Raw genomic sequence first — 21,786 nt, 5'->3', positions numbered from 1 at the left:
CACATGGGGCCGGGCGAGGGAGGGAGGGAGGGAGGGTGGCTACACGTGCCTGCCAGCTCTGCGGTATCTCACCACTCTTATCAGCTTCCTGCGATCACAGCACGGCAGCTCTGTGATCAGGGGCTCTCATGGTGTCCTGTTCTGCTCTTCCAGCAACAGCTGCGTTATCTTTGGTCTGAAAACAAATCAGCTTATTACAGTGAAGAGAAAAATTTTAGGCTGTGCATGTATGGTTCAAGTATATCTCTAAAACTGCCTGTCTTAGTTGTATCATGGATCCTCTCTGGTGGATGGAATGATTTTGTCATTTAGGACCTGATTCTGTGTTTGGGCAGCCTGGTTCTCCAGAACTGTGGAATGTTAAGTTTCCCTCTTACACTTGTTTAGTATGCTCAGAGTGTAGCATCAATTCAATAGCTGTGTGTGCGTGTGTGTGTCAACTGAGTGTTCGTATTTCCATCTCTCTGCATCCTTTGCCTTGGCCCGCTCACCCCCACCCCCCCAAATGGCCAAGTGAGCGACAGATCAGTAGGGGGTGGATGCTGTGTGTGGGAACAATTGAGCACCCCCTTTTAGGCTGGCCTGCCCCCCCCCCCACCTCACCACATTCCACACCGGACCACCAAGACCTGCACACAGGGAGCCCCGGAGCTGGGAACACACGGCAACAAAGAGAGTCGGAGGGACTAACTGAGGCATACAGAGAAAGAGAGGAGGGATTTGACTGACAGGAAAGAGTTTTGTACGAGGGCATGTCAAACTGAATATCCAGGAGCAGTGGTGGACCAGGCAGGAGCCAGAGAGCGACTGTGTGTGTGCGTGTGCGTGACACAGGCTTAGGGAATCTGGGGAGGTAACTGGATGCATGCATGCGCTGTGACTCATCTTCGCTCAGACATTCAGGCTTATACATACAGCCTGCTCCTCTTAGTAACCCCTGAGAGCACACGTGTCTGCCTAACACAATGCAAGGTTTTAACACAGGTTTTATCCGAAGGGCCTCACAGTACATTTTTGGCATGAGTGGTCACAGTTAAAGTTGACTGTATCATTTGGTGGATCTGTGTTGGTCTTTGTGTGATGCAAACTGAGAAATCCTGATCTGGCTTTGTGGTTTTCTCCACTTTGAGTTGAGCGACCCCCTGAAACTCCTTGTTAACACGTCCCTTTTGCATGCTGTTTAAACCCCCCCCCCCCAACTGAAATATCAGTTCATTTTTCTCTCCCATCTCCCCTCCGCTCTTTAGCATCTCCTCTGGGAGGTTTTGTTTCATTCCTAGTCACTCCTTTCTTCCTCATCCCTGGGCGACTTCCTCTTCTCCGTCAATAGTGGTTTAATCGTATTTTTCTGCCCTCCTATGTTCAGCCCACCTACCTCTCTTGTTTAGTGTCTATACTTCTCTGTGCAGATAGGCTTTTAAAATATGCGCAGGCCAAAACTACACCACATTTCTTGTTAACACACAACTCCCCAAAGCTCTGATATCATGTCTATCTGCTGGGAGGCACCAGTTACCCTTTTGTACCTCTGATACCATGTACAGACGGATACGTATTTTAGGACACAATAACTTTGTATAAGATGAAAATATATTAAATTTGTCCCTAATACACAGTGTTATGTGAGTTGACTTAACTTATTAAACCAGTAAAATGCACTAGCTTAGGTAATGTCTGTCCTGAATTGCATAATTAGTTGTCTTGGTACCGAGTTGAGCATTTTACCACCTTCCTCTTTCCCTCCATCGTTTGACTCTTCTGGTTGTCCATTTGTGCAATTGACGCTTGGTGGTGTAATATTTTGTCCCTCTGATATTTGAGCTGCCGTGTGTCTCCTTTGTGTTGATCACCTCCTCACTGGTGTCACACAGCCAGCTGTGAGGAGTGTGGCGAGTGGCCGTGGGCTCTGATCCCAAACTGCAGGGGCGGAGGGTTAACCCCTCGCCCCCTGCCTGACACAACGAGGCTCCACTCACTCACTGAAGCCACCTCAGTGCGTAAATGCCAGTGGGGAGTGCGGTTATGATGTAGGTGTAACTCAACCAAAGTTAATTGATTTCCTATGAAGCTACAGTGGGGTTGATGTCTGTGTTGATAGTCATGATCATCATTAGGATTTGTGTGACTCGCCAGAGGCCCATGTGGTTAGGGAGAGTGGTGAGGGAGCGAAGCCAGGGACTTGCCTGGGTGTTTGGGCTGAAACCCCAGTGCTGGGTGCAGGCCAGACGGGCTGTAATCCCTGCTAATTACTCCCAAGGCCTACATCAAGACTCCCACTGACGAGGCAGTCACTCACACTTAGCTCACTTTTCCAAACTGCAGTTACCATAATAGGTTTTCTAATATTTACCTAATCCCTCTGTGTGCTGCTCACTCTTGGATTTATTTTCATATAAATTATATTGTTTGAGATCAAAACCCCAGGTTTTTCTTCTTTTCTTTTCAAAAGTCCTTTCTTCTGTCAAACAGAGGAGCAATAGGCGGGGTCTTTGGCTGCTTCACATACCTCTGTGAATTTGACTGACGTGTTGATGCCATGTGTTAAAAGCAGGCCATCAAAACTCAAATTTAAAACATGAAGAAAACAATGGCAGACGTCCTGCTGGCTGAGGGCCGACGAGCAAGGGAGGAAAAAAAAAACACACATGAAAGGATCAAATAGTTTGTTAAATGATGGCTCCAAAGCTGCAAATCATTTGGTCAGTGTGTTTTGAAGAGGGTGGTTTTTGCTGGCAGAAAAATTAGTCGTTATATGGGAATGCGGGTCGACACGCCAGGGGTGAAAGCACTGTACATCATCGTAATGGCAAGTAGCTTAGATTTATCGACACATTCAGTACATATCATCAGGAAGGGACTGAGCCATCCATGACTGAGGCCCATTAAACCATTGTACCGTTAGGTTTAGACTTTCTTGTCCCTTTGACAGTCAGCGATGAGGGGTTCTATTCCCACCGACTCCGCTGGTGTCCAGTTTCGTAAGGCCCAACAGGTATATCAGAATCTTTGTTGCCCTTTTGTAGCTTTGAGCCTCCAGAAACCTGATCATGTACCTGACCTCATTCTGCCTTGGGGGCATTGTCGGGCCCCGTCCTGCCTCAACATCTGGTGGACTTCAGCTGCTTTTGGATGTCTGTTATAAACATTGTCAAAGAGCTCCCTGTCCTTAGGAGGGGTTCGCTGGCTTTTACTGGCAACGATGAAATGTATTGTTTGTGTGTCAAGTCTTTTAAAAGCTCTCATATGTTTCAACAAAGTTGGATTTTTTGAATTCTTTTAATGTGGAGATGGAGGGAGGGGTGTCGTGATTTGTTATGTGGAACTTGCTCATGGAAATGCATATGACCAAGCCACAGAGACTTCTTAGATAGTCTAGTGTGTGGCTCTCAAGCAGTGTGTGAAGAACATCTTAAAGAGGACCTATTTCTCAACAGTAGTCCATTTCTCTGACAGCACAATAGTGTTTGCGCAGGGTCCCATGGTAAAGCACTTGGCCTTAAGTAAAGAGTGTTTTTCATCTTCTCCTTTAAAGCCTGTTTTCATTTGTGTGCCATGAGTCAGTGGAAAGACGGAGGGCTGGTGTAGAGGGACAAGCCAGGAAGGTCTTTTGTGCCTCTTTTTTTCTCCTCTCTTCTCTTCCCTTGTGATAATCACGCTGTGCTGTAACTTGTCCTCTCTGTTTGTCTGCAAAACCTCTGCCTGTCTCTGCAAATCTTAAACATAACACAGCCTCACTCTCTTTCACTCTCATTTCCTTGCTCCCTCACATGCACGCACACACACACACACACACACACACGCACACACACACACACACACACACACACACACGGACCAGGCTAAAAGCGTCATGGTGGAATCTGTAGTAAAAGCAGTAGATCAAACGCTGCAACTCTGCGGCTCATCAAAAGGCGCATAACCTGAGAGAAAGATATGGACAGGGTGAAAGATTAGACTAGTTGTTAACGTGAATCATTGCCTCCAAGTCCCTCTGATACATAGTGCAGTTGTTAAGTAAAGATTCCCAGCAGAGTGGTGGTAGGAAGGAAAGTTTCTTGATTTATGTGCAAGTGTTGTTTTTCCTTTTATGTGTGATTCTGCAGTTTGTACAATACTTTGCACAGACACTCATGTTAAAACCACCTGGCTGAATGGTGAGGCTTGCATAAATTTGAATGTCTGAATGGCTGTCAAGCCAATCACCAGTGGTTGCTGTATTTACCAGAAGGAAGTCAAACAAGTTGCACAAAGTTTGTGTGGAGCCCGTTATGAAAGTGGCCCAAATTCAATCTCATCCTGAAACAAACCACTTCTGTTTGAAGTATGAATTCCCTATAACTGTGTTAACATGAATCATGGCCTCCTGCTCCCTCACAGTAAGAGACAGACCTTGCGCAAGTGTTGGGAGTTTGACCTTTCTTTTTTATGATCTCATTTCTTCTCTGCTATGCTTGTGAATCTCTTGACCCCTGGCAGACCTCAGTGCTGGGCCAAATGTTTACCTGCAAGTAGGAAAACTGTGTTGTACTGTGTTAAGATTGATTTGCAAACGCCCACTGTAGTGTCTGACTAATTTGCTTGGATTAACTTTAGGCGAGTGACCTCCAAGTCCTACTGAACATATCTTTAACTATCATATGTTTCACAAAATCATCTCAACAGAGTAGTCTCTAGAATATTTATAGCTTAATTTTCTAGGTTTTGAGATGTAGTTTTTAGAAAGTTTTAATCGCTAACACTTTGCCTACAGCAGTTTTGCATGCTGAAATCAGAAAATCAAACTCAGTCCTCCAGATTTTTTTTGGCCACAAGAGATTATATATAAATTGTGCAGCAGGTGAACTTTGAGAGCAGCCCCAGTGGTTGGAATTTGGTGTGTGACTTGCTAAATGTACTTTGGGAAGTGCAGGAGCAAGCTGAAACCCTGACAAAGCAGTGACCTGGGAAGTGGTGTAGGCAGGGAGCTTTTGTGTGTGGGAGACAAAGCTGGAGATGCAGGGCCGGGACGAGAGAGGGAAACAGACAGAGCGAGAGGCCAGGGCAATGTTGTGGAATCTCCCCAGGGGCTTCTGGGTAAATGTTCATGGTTGACAGCGTTTTGGAATGTTCACAAATGGAGAGTTTTAATTGGCCAGAGGCCCCAACTGGTTTAGTAATCAGAAGTGGACTCTGGTGACAGAGGGCTCAGATTTATGGATCCCAGTGTGTGCTGTGTTTGTCAGGCTGAGTGCCTTTTAGAAAATAATTCACATGTTGGACAAAATGTGGAAGATTTAGCACAAATAAACATCTTAATGTGACAACAAACTTATAAACTTAATGTGACAGTTTCTAACTCTGACGGAAATATAGGCTCAGTTTTTCTGTGGCAGTGAAGTTGTCCTGTGTAAAAAGCATTAAATGCTACATGGAGACTGTAATGCGTTCTGCTCTGCCTTGTGCTGCATAGCAGCACACATGCCTTTCTTTCTCATCATAGCCATGCCATGTGACAAGCAAATTTAGGCAGTTTGGTGTTTTGACAGCTGTGTTGTGGAAGAGATTTTAATTCGTGATTTATTTAAGGAAACATCATTTTACGCAGACATTATCCAAAGCCCTGTGGCTGGCTGTGTAGCTGAAAATACTCACTCCAGAGAGTACTCTGCTAAACCAAAACTTCCTGCCTCATAAATGGATGGTGAGCATTGTTCTAAGTGGAATAAATCTCTCATGTCACAAGCAGTGCTTGTGTTTCCCAAGCTCACCGCTACTGAGAGACGCCTTCCCTTTAATAGATCCGCTTATCACTGACTGTCTATGTGATTGTTCTTTTGCATTAATCTATTACACTTCTGGTTGATGCTGAATCATGAGTCAAATCAACATTAGTGTCGTGACTCATCATGTGAAGGGATGGCTGCCTTCTGGTTAGCTGACAACATGCAGAGTGACAAACTGCTGTATAAAAGCTACGTGCTACAGTTTGAGGCAAAGTCACTTGTCACCTCATTATTGGATTAGATTTAAGTTACAGTTAAGGTACAACAAACTGCAATTTAACTACATCTACACAAATGCAGTATTGCATATATAAAGTCCAAAATATACAACTACGAACAGAATCAATAAAAAGTGCTGCGATCTCTGTATGTTATATACAGTATATATGTTAATTCATATGCCTGTTGTACTAATCATCAGGGCTGTAAACTAACTTTTTGGCTCACCTGCCAAGGGGACCGGTAGATGAAAAAATCTACCGGCCAAGTAAATTTTTTACTGGCCAAGTAATAAATTGCCTCTTTTTGTTACATATACATCTGTTTCAGTACTTTTCATTGAGATAACAGTATTATATAGCGATATATATATTAGGAAAGAGACCAAAATATTATTCAAAATACATTTTTAATATTTTGAATATTCAAAACATTGTGAACATGGACAGTGCCAGTACCAGTTAACCTCCTGTTCTGATAACAAATGATAATAACAAAATTCAAGGAAAATAAAAAAAAAAATAGAACAGAACAAAGTGGATCAGTGCATGATCTTTGGTCTCTTCTGATAAAAACGTCAGAGCAGTCACGGCAGGTTGAGTGAAGAGATGCTCGGACTGAGCCCGAGACACTGATTTGCAAACAGCGTGACATTTTTCTTCCTTCGTGCTCTCGGATGGTCTCGAGTTTCATCGTTTTATTGCCAACCACAAATTAATTGGTGCGCTGCTTTCTCCTCTATACTCTTTCTTTTTGGGTCACTCACACCGGGTATGTGCCTCCACATTGCTGCGCCGGAACAACACTGAGCCTCTGCGTCCGTCAACGTGCACCTCCAAAAATGTCTAGGCATTTTATCGCAGCAATGTTTTGCTATATTGTGACAAACACTTACCTGCCCCATGGCATGTAGCCCTCCAAAATTAAGTCGCCAGGGGAATATTTTAGTCGCATTTGGCGAGTGGCGACCGTTAGTTTACAGACCTGCTAATCATGTTCTAATAGTTTATGGTACTCAGTTATACTGTGGCCTGTCTATCCAATGTCAATGCTTAAATGTACTCTTTGTTTTGTAAATCTGCTTTGGATGAATATGGCGATCCTCATGGGGGGAATGTTCTTGTTGCTGAAAATACACAATGAGCAGCATTTATGCACAATGAATCCAAAAGCAGCCCAAGAAAAAGCAGATACACAGACATATTTTTTATTGAGGAAAAGATGGCAGTTGTGTAGGTTACAATTTCAAACAATTCCTGTAAAAGATTTTACTACTTAACTTTAGATGTTAAAAGCCATTGCCTGCTTCAGTTACATCCTTTACAGGCTATTGGCTAGTTATGAGAGAAGCATAATGTCTGAGTTATGGAGCCTCACACTAAAGACTATTTGCCAGTCCCTGTGAGGAGAAGCAGCAGATCTACAGCATATGTTGTGGAATATCCTGCTTATATTATGTCCAGGTGAATGCAGCACCTGGTGTCTTTTGGACGAGAGACCTGTTTATCTCTGCAAACACCAGGACCTCTTTAAGCTTAGCCAACATTAACATCACAATGGCTTTTCTATGTAGGTCCTCGAGTGAACGTCCTTCACGACACCTGTAAATAAAACCCCTTTAGATATTCGTCATAACATCCTCGGCTACACTGTTTGTCCTTCCTCTTTTCTGGTCATTGATGCTTGGAGACACTGAGCTGCAGTCAAGTGAAACGCTTAACATTAGAGCAAAGTAATGGACAAGGTTTGGCACTGCTACCCACGATTTTGTTGAAACGTTTCAGTCAGATTCAGAAGTCCCCTGCCAGCACATTTCAGTCTCTTTGGGACTTTCCTTATGAACTGAGAGCTGAAAAGCATTATTGGTTTGGCCAACTGCTATAAACTTGTCATTACTCTATTTTTGTAAGAGACTGAAGTGTAGAAACAGAGTAGGTGGAAGTAGCGCCCTGCCCTGATTATCTCCATATGAACAGCAGAGCCTCTAATAATGGTTTCCTCTTACAGCATAATGTTGTTGAACGTTTTCTCCTTTTGCTGTGATTCATCCATAGCTCAGAGTACACCCATGTACACGGGATATTAAAGTGTAAGATGAATGTAATGTGTGGACGGGGGTTAACATTTATCTTGGCTTCTTCTATTCATTTTGAATAGTTCTTTCTGTTTTTGAGTATGACAGCAGGTTTGCTCTTTTTAACATGCTTTGGAAATCTGAGAGCTAAAAAGGGACATGAAGATCTTTTAGGATCACTTTTCATAGTGAAATCTCACACCATGTACCATAACTTTTAAAGATCTCTTTTGACTTGCAAGCACATTGTTTGATTTTCCTATCCTTCATTAGTACTATTTCTCTGCATTGATGGCAGTATAGTAATACTTATGTTGTCTGTAGAAAAGAGCTAGGAAAATCTGGATAGGAAAGACACACTTTCGCTCTCCTAAACTACTACTGGCACAATGCCCTCGAGCAAGAGTCTGTGGTTGTACTGAGCAGCAGCAGCAGCAGCCTGACGTGAATGTGTGGATGTTTGTAACCTGCCCTCTCCCTACAGCTACTCCTCCAGGTTGTAAATAAGACTGAGCTCCCACTTAGCTCTGCTAGTTAAAGGATTTCTTGTAATATAGAAGGAAATATCACATTGCACCTTAGCACTTTTCCTAACAGTACTGTGCAACTATGACACTAGTGGTTCGGATACGTTGGTTCATCGCTTCATAATTTCACTTTTGCACATTTTGTTTTTAAAGCACTAGACTGATGTCATGTGGGAGATTTCCCTGCTAAACCCAACACAATTATGGAGCTTTGGAAACATTTAATCCATCATTTTGGATGTGTGGATTTAATTTCAAAATGACACATCCAACATTTGAACAAAATGATGCATTTACAAAGTTATTACTAAAAGCTGATGAAAGCAAAGCGTTTTCAGACTGTTGCTTTCCAAATAGTGATTTATTGAGGAGCAAATTATCAGAATAATTTGAAACATTCAATTGCTGACTGAGAAACTAATTGGAAATGCTTCTTCCGAAATGGATAACTGGCATTTTTTAATTCATTTTTAAATCCAGACACAGACCACAACTGTAGGGTTCTTCAGATGAAAGAGGATGAGACAAAAAGAAAGGGTTGATTTGACAACATGCTGCAACAAGAATTAATTTAAGAAGGGAATGACTTAGAAAAAGCAATTGCTATGATTTTGAAAATGAAATATGCAGCTTGCCTTCTTTTCATCTCTCCTTTCAGTTGTGGCTTCACCTCATGGCTCTTTACTTTGCTTCTTTTGAAACAGTCCACAAATTATTACACCTCTCACAAACGACATGCTTATGAGTAAAACTTCACACCTTAAAAAGAAGCATCATGGACTCCTAAAGACCACAGGTTCAGCTCATGTGAATGTGCATGGCCAAGTGTGAAGCGGAACAGAAAAAGTTACCCAGCAAATGGCACCAATCCCTTTACCCACCCCCCCACCCCCAGGATAATTACACCCTAGACAGAGGTGAGGAGCAAGAGGAGAATGTTATGGCTTCAGGGCGTGCAAATTTACAACAGTCTGTGTGAGTAATGCTCAGTAGACTGGCAGCACTCTCCTTTACATGTTACAACAGGGAGCATAATACAGTATACCAATTAATAGTGAACCTTTGTATTCATAAGTGTTATTTCACATACTTCACACTACTGAGAATGTTTGGAGCTGAGTTTTATATGTCGAACATGCGAAGATTAATCAGAGCAACTTGGAATACATTCACTCGTTTACCATGTCTTGAAATTAAATTGCCCCAGTATCCACTGTCTCATTTTACCTGCGTTCCACTGGGACTGAATTAGTATGTGCATAAACTATGAGCTGCATACAGTTTATCATGTAATTATTTACAAATGTTACAAATGCTGTGTGAAAGCTCTGAGCTTTGGTTCAGGCACAGACCACCAGGCTCCAATTAGTGACAGACGTCGGTGTATGGTTCGTGACATGCGGTACCCCATGGCCTCCTTCATGACTCTCTTAGCAGCATTAGTGACGTCTTGAGTTCAGGAGGGTACAGAAATAATTCTTGAGAGACATTTATGGCTTGAGATTGGAGAAAATGACTTTTAAGGTTTTCTATTTATGTTTTTTTGCATGTGTCTGCGACTTTTATGGCTCTTAATTGCCTATACGTGTGGGGGCTTTTTTGTATGTATGTGTTGGTGGTGTTATTATTGGAGTGTTTGGGGTTGGGGGGGGGGTACTGTGTGTGGTGGATGTGCTGGCTGGTGGACAGGGGGGGTCAGAGGACAGGACCTCTCTCAGAGGAGTGGCTGTTAACCCCTGACCTCGCTGGTTAAGCCTGCAGGGTGGTGGCAGTCGAGGCGGAGGTGGGGGGCACCCTGAGGTCCGTCTGGTTCAGGGGCACATGATGGCAGGCAGAGGGGGCGGTGAGGTGTCTAATCTGGTTTTTGTCTGTGAGGCATTTTCACCTCCCCCACCATCCTTCCTCTGAGAACAGAGTTTGAGAGGCAGGACAATGTCAAAGGGAAGTGACTTTTTATGAGCCATTTAAAGGGGATGGTGGTCTCCCCACAAAGGAAAGGCAGAGAAGTAGCGGAGAGCTGATGAATACCATGACACACAGTCACATGTTTGTTTACAAGATGCTGCTCTCTTGTTTTGGCCACCATAAATGGCAGTTTTCCTCTTCAGAGTGACACTTTAACAATGTTCTGTTTCTCTGTCTTACATCTTAAAGTACTTGGGAAGCTGGAGGGTTGAGAGGCCCGTAAGAGGAACTTTATAAGGCAACTGAGAGCCAGTTCACCCATCACACAAAGACTATTCATACAATGATGGCGGAGAAATGACTGATGCATCAACTGACAAAGCTTATTGTGAAACAGTGAAGCTGAAACATGTCACGCACAGTCCGGCGTGATGTTGATTTTTATAGGATCTAACTGTTCTTGTTAACTGTTCACTCTCTTGTGCTCCAACAGTGCCATTTTCTCCCAGCAGTTTGAAAAATTGGCTGCCAAAATGTTTTCACAAAGTATGCATTAGCTAAGAATCTTCAGTTTTCAGAGACTTAATCCTTTGAGCTAACAATGTGACATTTGTACAGACATTCCTGTGAAATATTGACCATCTCACTTTTATTTGTGTACTTTGGTAACTAGGGCTATTTTCCACGTGGATATAGGCCTTTTGAATGTACGCCTGTGCTGTAGGCAAGCAGGGGGCCCTGCTGGAGGAGAGACTGGATGGCTGTTTCACCTAAAAGTTCAGTCTGTGTGTGTGTGTGTGCTGCTCCCTGTACCTCCAATCACGCTGGTACAAAGAGCCATGTGTTGAGCAGTGATGTGATGTGTGAATATGTTTAGGTAGGGGCTGCCAACTGTGCCTGGGTATGTGTGCGTGTGTATGTGCATATGTGTATAGGAGGGGACCAGTTGGAGGGGGAGAGATGAGTTTGGGTAGAGGACTGTGAGAGAAGGAGTGACTTGAGGCTTATTTGGACTTGATCCCAGACAGAGGGGTCCAGTTTATGGCGCCAGGGTGCATCCCTCCCTCTGGTGCCCTGTTTAGATGATTGTATTGCTATGAGTCACTTCTGACCCTGCAGTTTAATTTTTTAACGTTCCAGTTACTATTTCAGACATGCAGGGAAATTCTCGAAACATGTTGTGCTCCATCATTCAGTTAGATATTCAGTGTGCTGAGGTGAAACTAGTATGACTAACTTAACAGCTCAATCAGCACAAATCAAGTTGTTAAAACTATAGGAACTTGATCTGTAAATGTGTGTTTTCCTTAGAGAGGTATACATGTGTAAAACAACAAAAGTAACAGTGTCTGGTTTCTCTAATAGACGTTGATGGGCTGTGTCTAATTATGTGCACAAAAAGAATGAAAACAACCTCAAGATGTCATAGAAAAAAACAAATCTACGTGGCTGAGGTTATTATAGCGACGCATGAAACATGGCAACCAGCAGTGAAAATCCCACAGTCGTATACCGAGGATCATGCCAAGGGAACTGTAACAAACTGAACCAAAGATACAACAATGTTCAACCCAATAAGTAACATAACAGGAAGTTTTTTAATGCTTAACATGAACAAAGCAGGAAAAAAAGGCTCCATGTTTACTAATCTTTACCAAATCCATTCAACGTAATCCATTAAATGGCATAACAAGGCTATTGTAGTTCAGATGTACTTCTTCCTGTCTTTTGTTGTCAGTCAAAGGACGTTGCTTGGAATTTTTATGTTTGGAATTTTATGTGTCAATACAATAAATTGAACCCATGAGAGTGTAACGGTGATGAAAGTAAAAAATCACAATGGAGGAAATAAAGTGATAACCATTAGAGAATCAGCAAGACCCAGGTAATGTGTTTAGTTTCCAATTTTGAGTTTCCTGTAGCTTTAAATAACATACTGATGCTTTTCAAGGTTTCATATAAAAGTAATATGTCTAACACATTTCACTGCACACAAGAAAAAATGATCTCTTCAGGCTTAATTAGTCTGAGATGTATCTTTCAATAAATGCCGGAAACATTACAAGTCATTTTAAAGCCCTAGTCCATATATGATATTGAAGCTCTTCAAGTAGCAGTAACCTGTGCAGGCACTCAGGCCTTGAGTCAGTGAGCACGAGCTGGTGGGGAAAACCAAACAGGCCGTTGGTGCCTGGATGCAGTGAAAGGATCCCTGTGTTCTCCCAAATTCCAACAGCCACGTTTAAAACAAAACATTATTGCAGCTGCAACTTTGCATTCGTCCTCCCTTGACCCTCCTCTTAATTGGATGTTAAACTCACTTTTGACAAAGTTGACAGTTACTGTTTCATCAAAGCCAGTATTTAGGTTTTGCATAATGGTTCTGATGAGGAGAGTAAAAGCACAGTTTTCTGACATTTTTGTCCCAGTTCCATACTAATGCAGATCAGTTTGAAAACCTATTAACAACCAGCATTTTCAGAACATTCATTTAACTACACTGAAGCTCCAAAACAGAAAAGCACTACACATCTCTCCTGTTGGGCATGTGAGGGCTACTTGAGCCCACAGCTTTACACAGTTTCAGGCAACTGGCTTTTTGCTGTTTGCAAAATGCTTTGTTTACAGAGCAAGCATTAAAAAGAGAGCATCACCAATTCAAAAGCACGTGACAGTCAGATGGGTAAAATGGAAATTTCCCCATTCACTTCACAACATACAGAAGACCAGTGCTTTCTTGTATGTTATGGTGGTCGAGATGCTGCCCTATGTGGACGCAAAGCCAAAATAACCTTAAAAGCACTTTGCCAGGTTTATCCATGTCAAGGTGCACATGCCTGAAGTCAGCCTTCTTACCTTAAGAGTGAGTGAGGTTATCCACTCCTTTTATAAAGTTTGTGTTTTTTGAAGGACACTGCACTCAGAGAAAGCTACAGCACTAAACTATCAATCAGGACAGGAGAGTGCCAGGATAAGCGTGAGGCTCTATAAAGCGGCCAGCTAAAGACTGCTCTGAGCTAAGTGTTGCAATTAATCCACTTAAGTGCAGTTAAGGGGGTTTTCACAGCCAAGGTGCATTTGATTTAGTGAGAGGTGAGTTTGTTACTTAACAGAAGGTTTTATTCCAAAGAAATGTAGAAAATTGTTTTAATGATTGATGTACGTGTGCTTTAAACAAGTAAAATATCCACTAAAATTGGCCAGTTGGCTCAAGTTATTGTAACCTGACACATTTTAACAAATCCACTCTGTAGGTGTATGGATACTGAATGGCTTAAAGGTCTTTAAGTATATTTTGAGCTTTCTTTTGTTTTTTTATGAGAAACATCCCCAGCCAAGCAGACTTTTATTCGGACCTATTGTTCTGTTCAAAACTGGTCTTTTATTGGTCTGTTTAATTTTATTCTAACATAACAGATTGGATGTGTTTTTGCGTGATGTGATTCATGATGACAGATTCCTGTAGCAGATGGTGTTTAACAGTGTATTCTCCTCGTCTCCGGCAGGAGCCCCCCTGAAAGTGTGTCCGCAGGGTTTCTCCTGCTGCACAGTGGAGATGGAAGAGAAGCTGAGCCAGCAGAGCCACTCGGACATGAAAGCTCCCGTGTCGAGGCTTAGCACCAACCTACAATCCACCTTCAAACAGAAGCACGACCACTTTGACAGTAAGCAAACACACTTACACCAACAAACACACACATGCACACCGGCCACTTTTCAGACTCTACTGTGCTGGTGTACCCCTAGCAGCACTTGTGTTGCATGATTTTTGACGGACGCTCCCACCTGCCAGTGCACTGCCCGAAGCGGAGACAGTCAGTCTGTGTCTGTTGGCCCGTCCACCTGTCTCTTAACGTCTCAGCTCCCTGCCTCATCATACCCCCTCACAGCCTGGTCCCCCACCACCCGCTTCCCTTCTCTCCAGAGAGACGTGTGCGCTTCCAGACGGACCACACACATCTTCAGATTTACTCTTTTCTGTACTTCCTGTTCCTCTTGTGTGTGAGCACATGTGTGTATGCCTGTAAATATTGGGATTGGGTTTCTCTTGTTGAGGGTGGGAGTGCATGGGAACATGCAACAGTGCTGAGTCATCAAGGAAGTGGGGCAGCTTTGAATAACTTCAGCAACCAAACTGTGCCACCACTGCAGCTCCGCTAAGAAGAAGCTTAATAAGACAGAGGGGAGCAAATTGATTTTAAAAAAATGTTGGATTTTAAAGTTTCTAAATACACTGGAGTTTTGCTTTTTAAGGACAATTGTTTGCAAGTTTTGATGCATTTGTATGTACACATGCATGCACATGCAGGTCAGGGACCTTCAGATCTTTTGTGTCTGTGAAAGGCAGCAAAGGATAGTCAGAAACGGGAAGCGTGTGTATTGCAGCCAGATGTGAACAGGAATGTGACGTGTCGGAATGCAGTGGCTGCTCGAGCTGTCCCGCCCCTCTTTTTCTCCTCTCTTACTGCCCTTTGTCCCATCCCATGCCTCACTCTCCCACAAACCCCTCTCTTTGCCCCTCAGACCCTTCTTTCTCTTTCCATTCCTCTCTCTCTCTTCTATGTCTCACTGTTGATCATGTTTCATTGCATGCATTTCTCCAGCGCATGTTCCTGTTTTTTCTGTCCTACACCCCCTGTGCAAGTCCTTGCAGCTTTCTTACACGACTCAACTGGTGCTTTCAGTAATGTTCTTTCAGGGATACAACTAACGATTATTTTCATTATTAATGAATCTACTGTTTATTTTCTCAATTAATTGCTTGGTCTATGAAATGGCAGCAGGATGGGGAAAATACCCATCACAAACTGTCAAGAGAAGAGTAAGAAATCAGAAATGTTGCATTTTAAAGCTGAAGTAGAAAAACTATTATAAGTTTATCAGGTTGCCTAAAAGTCAAATTATATATTATAGAATCCCAAAATCTATGTTGAAATTGTATTTTGACAGTCTCTTAACTGAACTAAGACATTTTAAAATTTTACAATAATAAAATTGGTCTTTTACAGTTGCAAGTCAATCAGACAAAGTGAAACCTTTCCCCTCTTTCTTTTACATCAGTAGCTCAGTAGTTAGATCTTTCCTGCTTTTTTCTTCTGAGAACATAGTAGTGCTTGTTGCAACAAGAAAGAAAGAGTGTTTTCCTGTTTGAAAAACTGTGAAATTTCTTCTAGCTGCATCGTATTTGGTCTATTGATGCTCCAGGTTGTGAAGTATTTATCTGCAGACTTTGTGATTTCATAATCATGTTAGAAAATGGTGAGACTCAAAGGGAATCCTTGGTCTTTTGATTTTGAGGAACCAGGACCACAATAGTCTAGATAATTTCCACTGATATTTTACATAATTCAAAGAATTTACTGTCAAACTTCATTGTGGCTTCAGCTAAGAGGTTTTTCAACCTGTCGTTTAAATATTGTTTTTTTTAACTCTAAGTTAAAACTTACAGAAACGTACAGAAGTTAGCAAAGCCCTAACAACTGTAAGGTTATCTAGTTGGCCAAGAGGGGGCAGCCCTCAGGCTCACAGTGAAACTCTTCTGTGTTTCATTTACCTTCCTCCCCCTTTGTGCCCCCTCCTCATCACTGTAGGCAGGTTGCTGCTGTCTCTGAACTGTTAGATGTGGGATCTCTTTACAAAGGCCTGCTGTAGTCTCTTCCACCTGGGCCATTAGACCATCTCTCTCACTGGATAAGGTGACAGGCTCAGGTTGCTGCCCTATTATTTCCTGTTGTCACGTCGAGACACCCAGGAGCAGGCACTTTCCGTCGGTGAAACCGGCACAGGAAGTGCTTATCATTGTTTTTACTGTTACTGAAGGAAGACAGTCACAATAATGACGTCAGCTGACTGCTCCTGAGTGGGCTGCATGTGTGCCTAAACACAGCTGCAACTGTACACGAAAACAGACGCACAACATGCACAACATGAAACATGCACTCGCAAACTAACAAACTCAGGAAGTGGTGTATGTGATTAGCCAGGCTCTCATCATGCGCCTGGAGCTAGGAGTCATGGCCAATTAAGACCAGAGCCAGAAATAGTTCTCCCCTCTCTGTGTCTCCTCACTGTGTGTTTGTCCTGGCCTCAGCCTGTCTGTCCTGTTGCACTGACCCTGTCCAGCAGAGCAAGTCTATGTCTGGGATTTAAGCACTTGGATTAAGGCTCCTTGCCTACACACACACACACACACACACACACACACACACACACACACACACACACACACACACACACACACAAGAAGAGACATCCATCTGAAGCACTGAAGTCCAACAGCAGGAGGGAAAGAATCCCATCCCATAAGAAAAGGGAGAAGCGCAGGGACTAATTGTCACAAATAGGATGCAATTACTGCCTGGGCTGGGATTGGGAGTTTATAGGGACATGGATGGGGTGCAGGGGAGAGGGGGGTGGGGGGGTTCCGTGGAGGAGGAAGTGGGAGGGAGGAGTGGGAGGAGATCGGTCAGCTCCTCTATTCCTGTGATGGATTGGGCCTAACATTGCTCATAATTTAGGGCCTTCTCTGCAACATGTGGAAATGGTGACAGGATGACGGGAGGGAGGAAGGAAAAGACAGATCCTTACATTTCGCTACAGCTTACAATCTCTCCCATGTAACCTTTCACCCAGATTCTCTCAGACCATTGGCTGAGCGACAGGCGCATTTTTTAATGGAAAAATCCTGAGGGAGTGTTCAGCTCCCCGGCCTGTTGGCAGACGCCTGCATGTCATAAACTGTTTTTAATGACAATGCAAGATGCCTGTGTAATGCTGCTCATACTTCAGACCTTCAGCTCAGGGCCAGAGAGCCTCGACACCCCACCCCTGCTGCCACCGCTTGCACACACCCCGCACAGTCACCTCTTTCTACCCAGTGGGTTTGTCCAAACTCATTACAGGGCTTATCTGTTTAGCATATAGGCATTACCACTCTAATAAAGTGTAGAGAGGAAATAGAGAAGTTTAGGGCTGTCCTCCTGCTTCTTGCCTTTTCCTCCTCCTCTTCACCTCCTCCGTCTCCTTTCACTGACTTTAAACTTGTGGCTACTATGACATTCCAGGGGTGGGGGTGGACCTTTTGTTTTAATCTCTGTCAATGGAGCGTGGAACTTGGTGCCCTCTCCCCTTGCTTTGTGTGTGTGGGTGCCTGTGTGTTGGAGGGGAGGTGGGGGCAATGATGGCGGGGAGGTAAATGGAGGGGCTGCAGTGTTTCCGGTATCCTTGGCGACACAGTGGGGATTTGGAGTTAAAAAAGCCCTCAATTTAACCCGCCCCAAGCCGCCCTCACCCCTCCCCTACCTCATTTTTTCTTTTTAGTGTGTCAGTCTGAAGTGGAAGTGACAGCGCTTCTTGGGGACTGTGTGTGTGTGTGTGTGTGTGTGTGTGTGTGTGTGTGTGTGTCTCTCTGTGTGTATGTGTGTGTGTCTCTCTGTGTGTGTGTGTGTGTGTGTGTTGGTGGCAGGGAGCATTTAGTGACTCCCCTTGTGAGAGCATGGGAACTTTACATTTCAAAGCCAAGCAGAGGGCACCCAGAGAAACTGCAGCCGGACAGAAGTTTTGTGCACACTGGGCAGCGAGGGGGGTACGGAGAGCGGATAATAATAATAAAAAAAAAAAAAAAGACAGAGATGAGTGAAAGGGCCTGAGTGTATGCTTGCATGCACGCGAGACTGAAGGTGAAGCATTTTTCAGAGACTCTGAGGAATTCTCATTTTGTTCAGATTAAGAAAGTTGTGGGGTGAGAAGGGGGTGTCCGTGGGAGAGGGGGCCGGGATTATTGGGGGTGGGAGAAAGCGGTGAGGGGAGGTGATGGACATTCCTCAGGATGAAGTAGGTCATTGTTCCCTGTCTCTAGTGAAGAGAGCTCTCTGAAGGAACTGATGAAGTGAAAGCAGCAGAGGGAGGGAGATGCAGGGCTGGATGGGGGGTACAGGTCCATATACGGGAGGGGAGGGGGGTGGCATTATTCAGTAATCCTATTGAAAATGCCTCTGAAGGACAGTCCAAGAGAAGCTGGGAAAAAGGAAGGCGAATGGAATGTGACAACAGAAAAATGCCATTGATGGTGGTCAGTTTGAAGCAGCTTGATGTGGAGAGACGTCTCTGCTGAATGGCAAGTCCACAGAGACGAGGAGCAGCGCCACTCGTTCAGCCTGACAGAGATGCTCCGACTCCACCTTTCACCCCTCCTGCTTCACTCCTCTCATCTCCTCATTCCCAACCAAGCCCCTTCACAGAACGCATTCCTTTGCTTTTCATCCAAGATTTTATGCTTAAGCTGTTTCTGTTGAGATGCTTAAAATGTCAGGACATGGGAACAGGTGAAGCAGAATAACTATCAGTCTGATTTCGTATGGTGGCAGCAGCTCAGCCATAGTGTCAGTTGTTGGTGCAGGTCTCTACGTATTAAGATCTACAGATGTGGTATAATACAGTTATGTAGTCAGAAGTATTACAACAGCAGAATTGTAGTTATTTACACACGCTGTGGTCATGCAGGAATCTGTACATTTCAATAACCTGATGAAAACCACACAATGTGTTTGTGTTGCCTATTGTTTTGACCGGGGATTCCCACAAGATGTGAGTCTGTTGAGCCCAAATATTTAAAATCCAATGCCAGAGATCTTGGGTTTAAGATTGATAAAATCAGCTCTGTCTCTGTAGATGTCCCAAGCAATATGTTATCCATCATATAAATTCAATTTTCTTCATAACATCCCTCCCTGTAGACAGACTCTGAAATGTTAACCATTAAGATTGTTTGTTCTGGCTTTGACCTCAACATTAAGTTATCACACTAACCCCCCCACCCACCACCCACCCCCCCATCCTTCTTCTTCTCTCCACAGAGTTTTTCCGTGAGCTTTTGAAAAATGCAGAGGTCTCGCTGCACAACATGTTTGTGAGAACCTACGGGATGATGTACGTGCAGAACGCAGAGCTGTTCAAGAACTTTTTCGAGGCCCTGACTCGATACTACGCGTCTGGCAGCGCTGCCGTCAACCTGGACTCCATGCTGTCGGACTTCTGGGCCGACCTCCTGGAGAGGATGTTCCGGCTGGTCAACGTGCAGTACGAATTCAGTGACGCATACATGGAGTGCGTCAGCCGGCACACGGAGCAGCTGCAGCCGTTCGGCGATGTTCCTCGCAAGCTCCGCATCCAGCTGACACGGGCATTTGTTGCAGCACGCACCTTTGTGCGCGGCCTGGCACTCATGCCAGAGGTGGTCAATAAAGTTTCTACGGTAAGTTAGAAGTGCTTGTGAAGCTTTTGTATTTGTCAAAAAAAAAAGAAAAAAAAAAGGCTATAGCGGTCAGTCTACCACTGGACACTGGAACTATTTTCCAAAGGCTCTGTGCATCCCTCCCCTCTGTGTCTCTGACTTCATATCTTTCTTGGAAAAACTGGCTGTGGTTCCAGTACAGTGTCTCTGATAACATAAACCTCTTTGACTGTTCTGGTATGGCATGTTTTCCACTGTAGCAAGTGATTCATGGATGATTAGATTATCCTGATTTGTGGAACTGGCTTATAAAATGAATGCTCATGCTTTTTCATAGTCTAAGTATGTGTCTGCGCTGGTGTTGGATGAGTGTTTTTGCTGTGGTACAATGATAACAGTCTGCTAACTGCCCCCTGCCTCCTCCAGGTCAGTGCATCTCCCAGCTGTGTGCGAGCGGTCATGAAGATGATGTACTGTCCCTACTGCTCGGGCCAAGTGGCACTGAAACCCTGCCAGAACTACTGTCTGAATGTGATGCGCGGCTGTTTGGCCAACCAGGCTGACTTGGACACAGAATGGAACAACTTCCTCGGTAAACGACAAACCTGACCTTGAACACATCCTGCTTTAACCATAATGGCTTGAAGTGTTTGATTTGGCAACACACTATATTTATACAAATCCCTGCTCCTGCCTTCTTTTACATGTTGCCACTGCAGTGCTCATATTTCACCAAAGATCATTAGTTTTATCTAATCTAACCCAATCTAATCTAGTTTTATTTAAACATGCTCCCTCTTTATCCTGGTGTGAATGAAACCAGTGACAGACATGACAGGATTTTTGGCATGATGGAACTGGGCTAATTAGATGAGATAAATACATTTTTTTCCAACTGCGTCCACTTTATTGCACTTGAGTTTGGCAAGAACATGTTTAACAAAAGAACACAGTATGTATTGTAAAAACTTGTACAAACACATCCCTCATTCATTAGTATCTTGTTTAAGTGAATGGTAAGAGGGGAGGGGCTGTATGAGTTGTACATGTTGTGTAAACACAGACCCAGATCAGTTTCCTTACATTCAGGGTGGCACACACACCCACAGTTTCCTCTGTATATTTCATATTTGTTCTTCATAACTAGCTTGTACACTTCTATGCCCCCATGATGTCTATCTGTCCCTGGCTGCGGACACAGCTTCTGTTTGTAGAGAAGTCTGGTGTCTGCTGCCTCCTTGCTGTGCAGTAATCTTAAGTCTGTTTCACTGGTTAACAGCCCCCTGCTCCCCAGGCGTGTGCTTCCCCCTAGTGGCAGTGTTTTGTAATATTCACCTCAAACTGAAGAAAAATTCATTTTGCAATGACTCATTTTCTTGTGTTTTTTTTTTTTTTTTTTTTTTAAATCTTATGTTCTCATCTTCTGCTTTTCAGATGCCATGCTTAGTCTCGCTGAGAGGCTCGAAGGTCCATTTAATTTTGAGTCTGTCATGGATCCCATCGACGTGAAGATCTCAGAGGCCATTATGAACATGCAGGAGAACAGCATGCAAGTGTCTCAGAAAGTCAGTATCATTTTACACTATTTTTAACAGAGAGAAGAACTAAATATAAAAAAAAAGATTCAGTTCCACTTACTTAACTTTATTTTTATCCACCTCTGACAGGTTTTCCAGGGTTGTGGGCAGCCTAAACCAAACATGGCCTTCCGTTCCAAGCGTTCTGTTAAAGAAACAGGCTTTACTGGCCGCTTCCGCCCCTACAGCCCTGATGCTAGGCCCACCACTGCTGCTGGGACCAGTTTAGATCGATTGGTAAGGTCTAAGAAAACTCACAGCACAGTCAGATCACTGTTGTTTTGTTCTGAAGTTGTTGTGTTTTACCTCTTCTTTGTGTGTTTTCTGTATAGACAAATGATGTGAAGAAGAAGCTGAAACATGCCAAGAAGTTCTGGTCCACATTGCCAGAGACTGTATGTGCAGGTGAGAGGATTGCACCCGGGGACGAGTGCTGGAACGGAACAGCAAAAAGCAGGTAAAACCAAGACACCCAACAAGTACTTTTTAA

The 21,786-nt window shown here is 43.7% G+C and overlaps 1 protein-coding gene across 1 annotated transcript in view; it reads left to right on the top strand.

Annotated features, from left to right (window-relative positions):
* gpc4 (glypican 4) overlaps positions 1-21,786 on the top strand; it is a 31,222-nt gene that overhangs the window by 5,991 nt on the left and 3,445 nt on the right. The window contains exons 2-7 of the mRNA XM_023395945.2: positions 13,994-14,152; positions 19,343-19,740; positions 20,146-20,311; positions 21,154-21,284; positions 21,387-21,533; positions 21,629-21,753. Of these exons, the coding sequence (XP_023251713.1) occupies positions 13,994-14,152; positions 19,343-19,740; positions 20,146-20,311; positions 21,154-21,284; positions 21,387-21,533; positions 21,629-21,753 (1,126 nt within the window). The remainder of the gene's footprint in view (positions 1-13,993; positions 14,153-19,342; positions 19,741-20,145; positions 20,312-21,153; positions 21,285-21,386; positions 21,534-21,628; positions 21,754-21,786) is intronic.

This window comes from Seriola lalandi, unplaced genomic scaffold (assembly GCF_002814215.2).
Source record: "Seriola lalandi dorsalis isolate HSWRI2012SDOR001 ecotype SW California unplaced genomic scaffold, Sedor1 jcf7180002054971, whole genome shotgun sequence".
In the NCBI taxonomy this organism is placed as follows: domain Eukaryota; kingdom Metazoa; phylum Chordata; class Actinopteri; order Carangiformes; family Carangidae; genus Seriola; species Seriola lalandi.
This window is presented reverse-complemented; position numbering and strand designations above follow the sequence as displayed.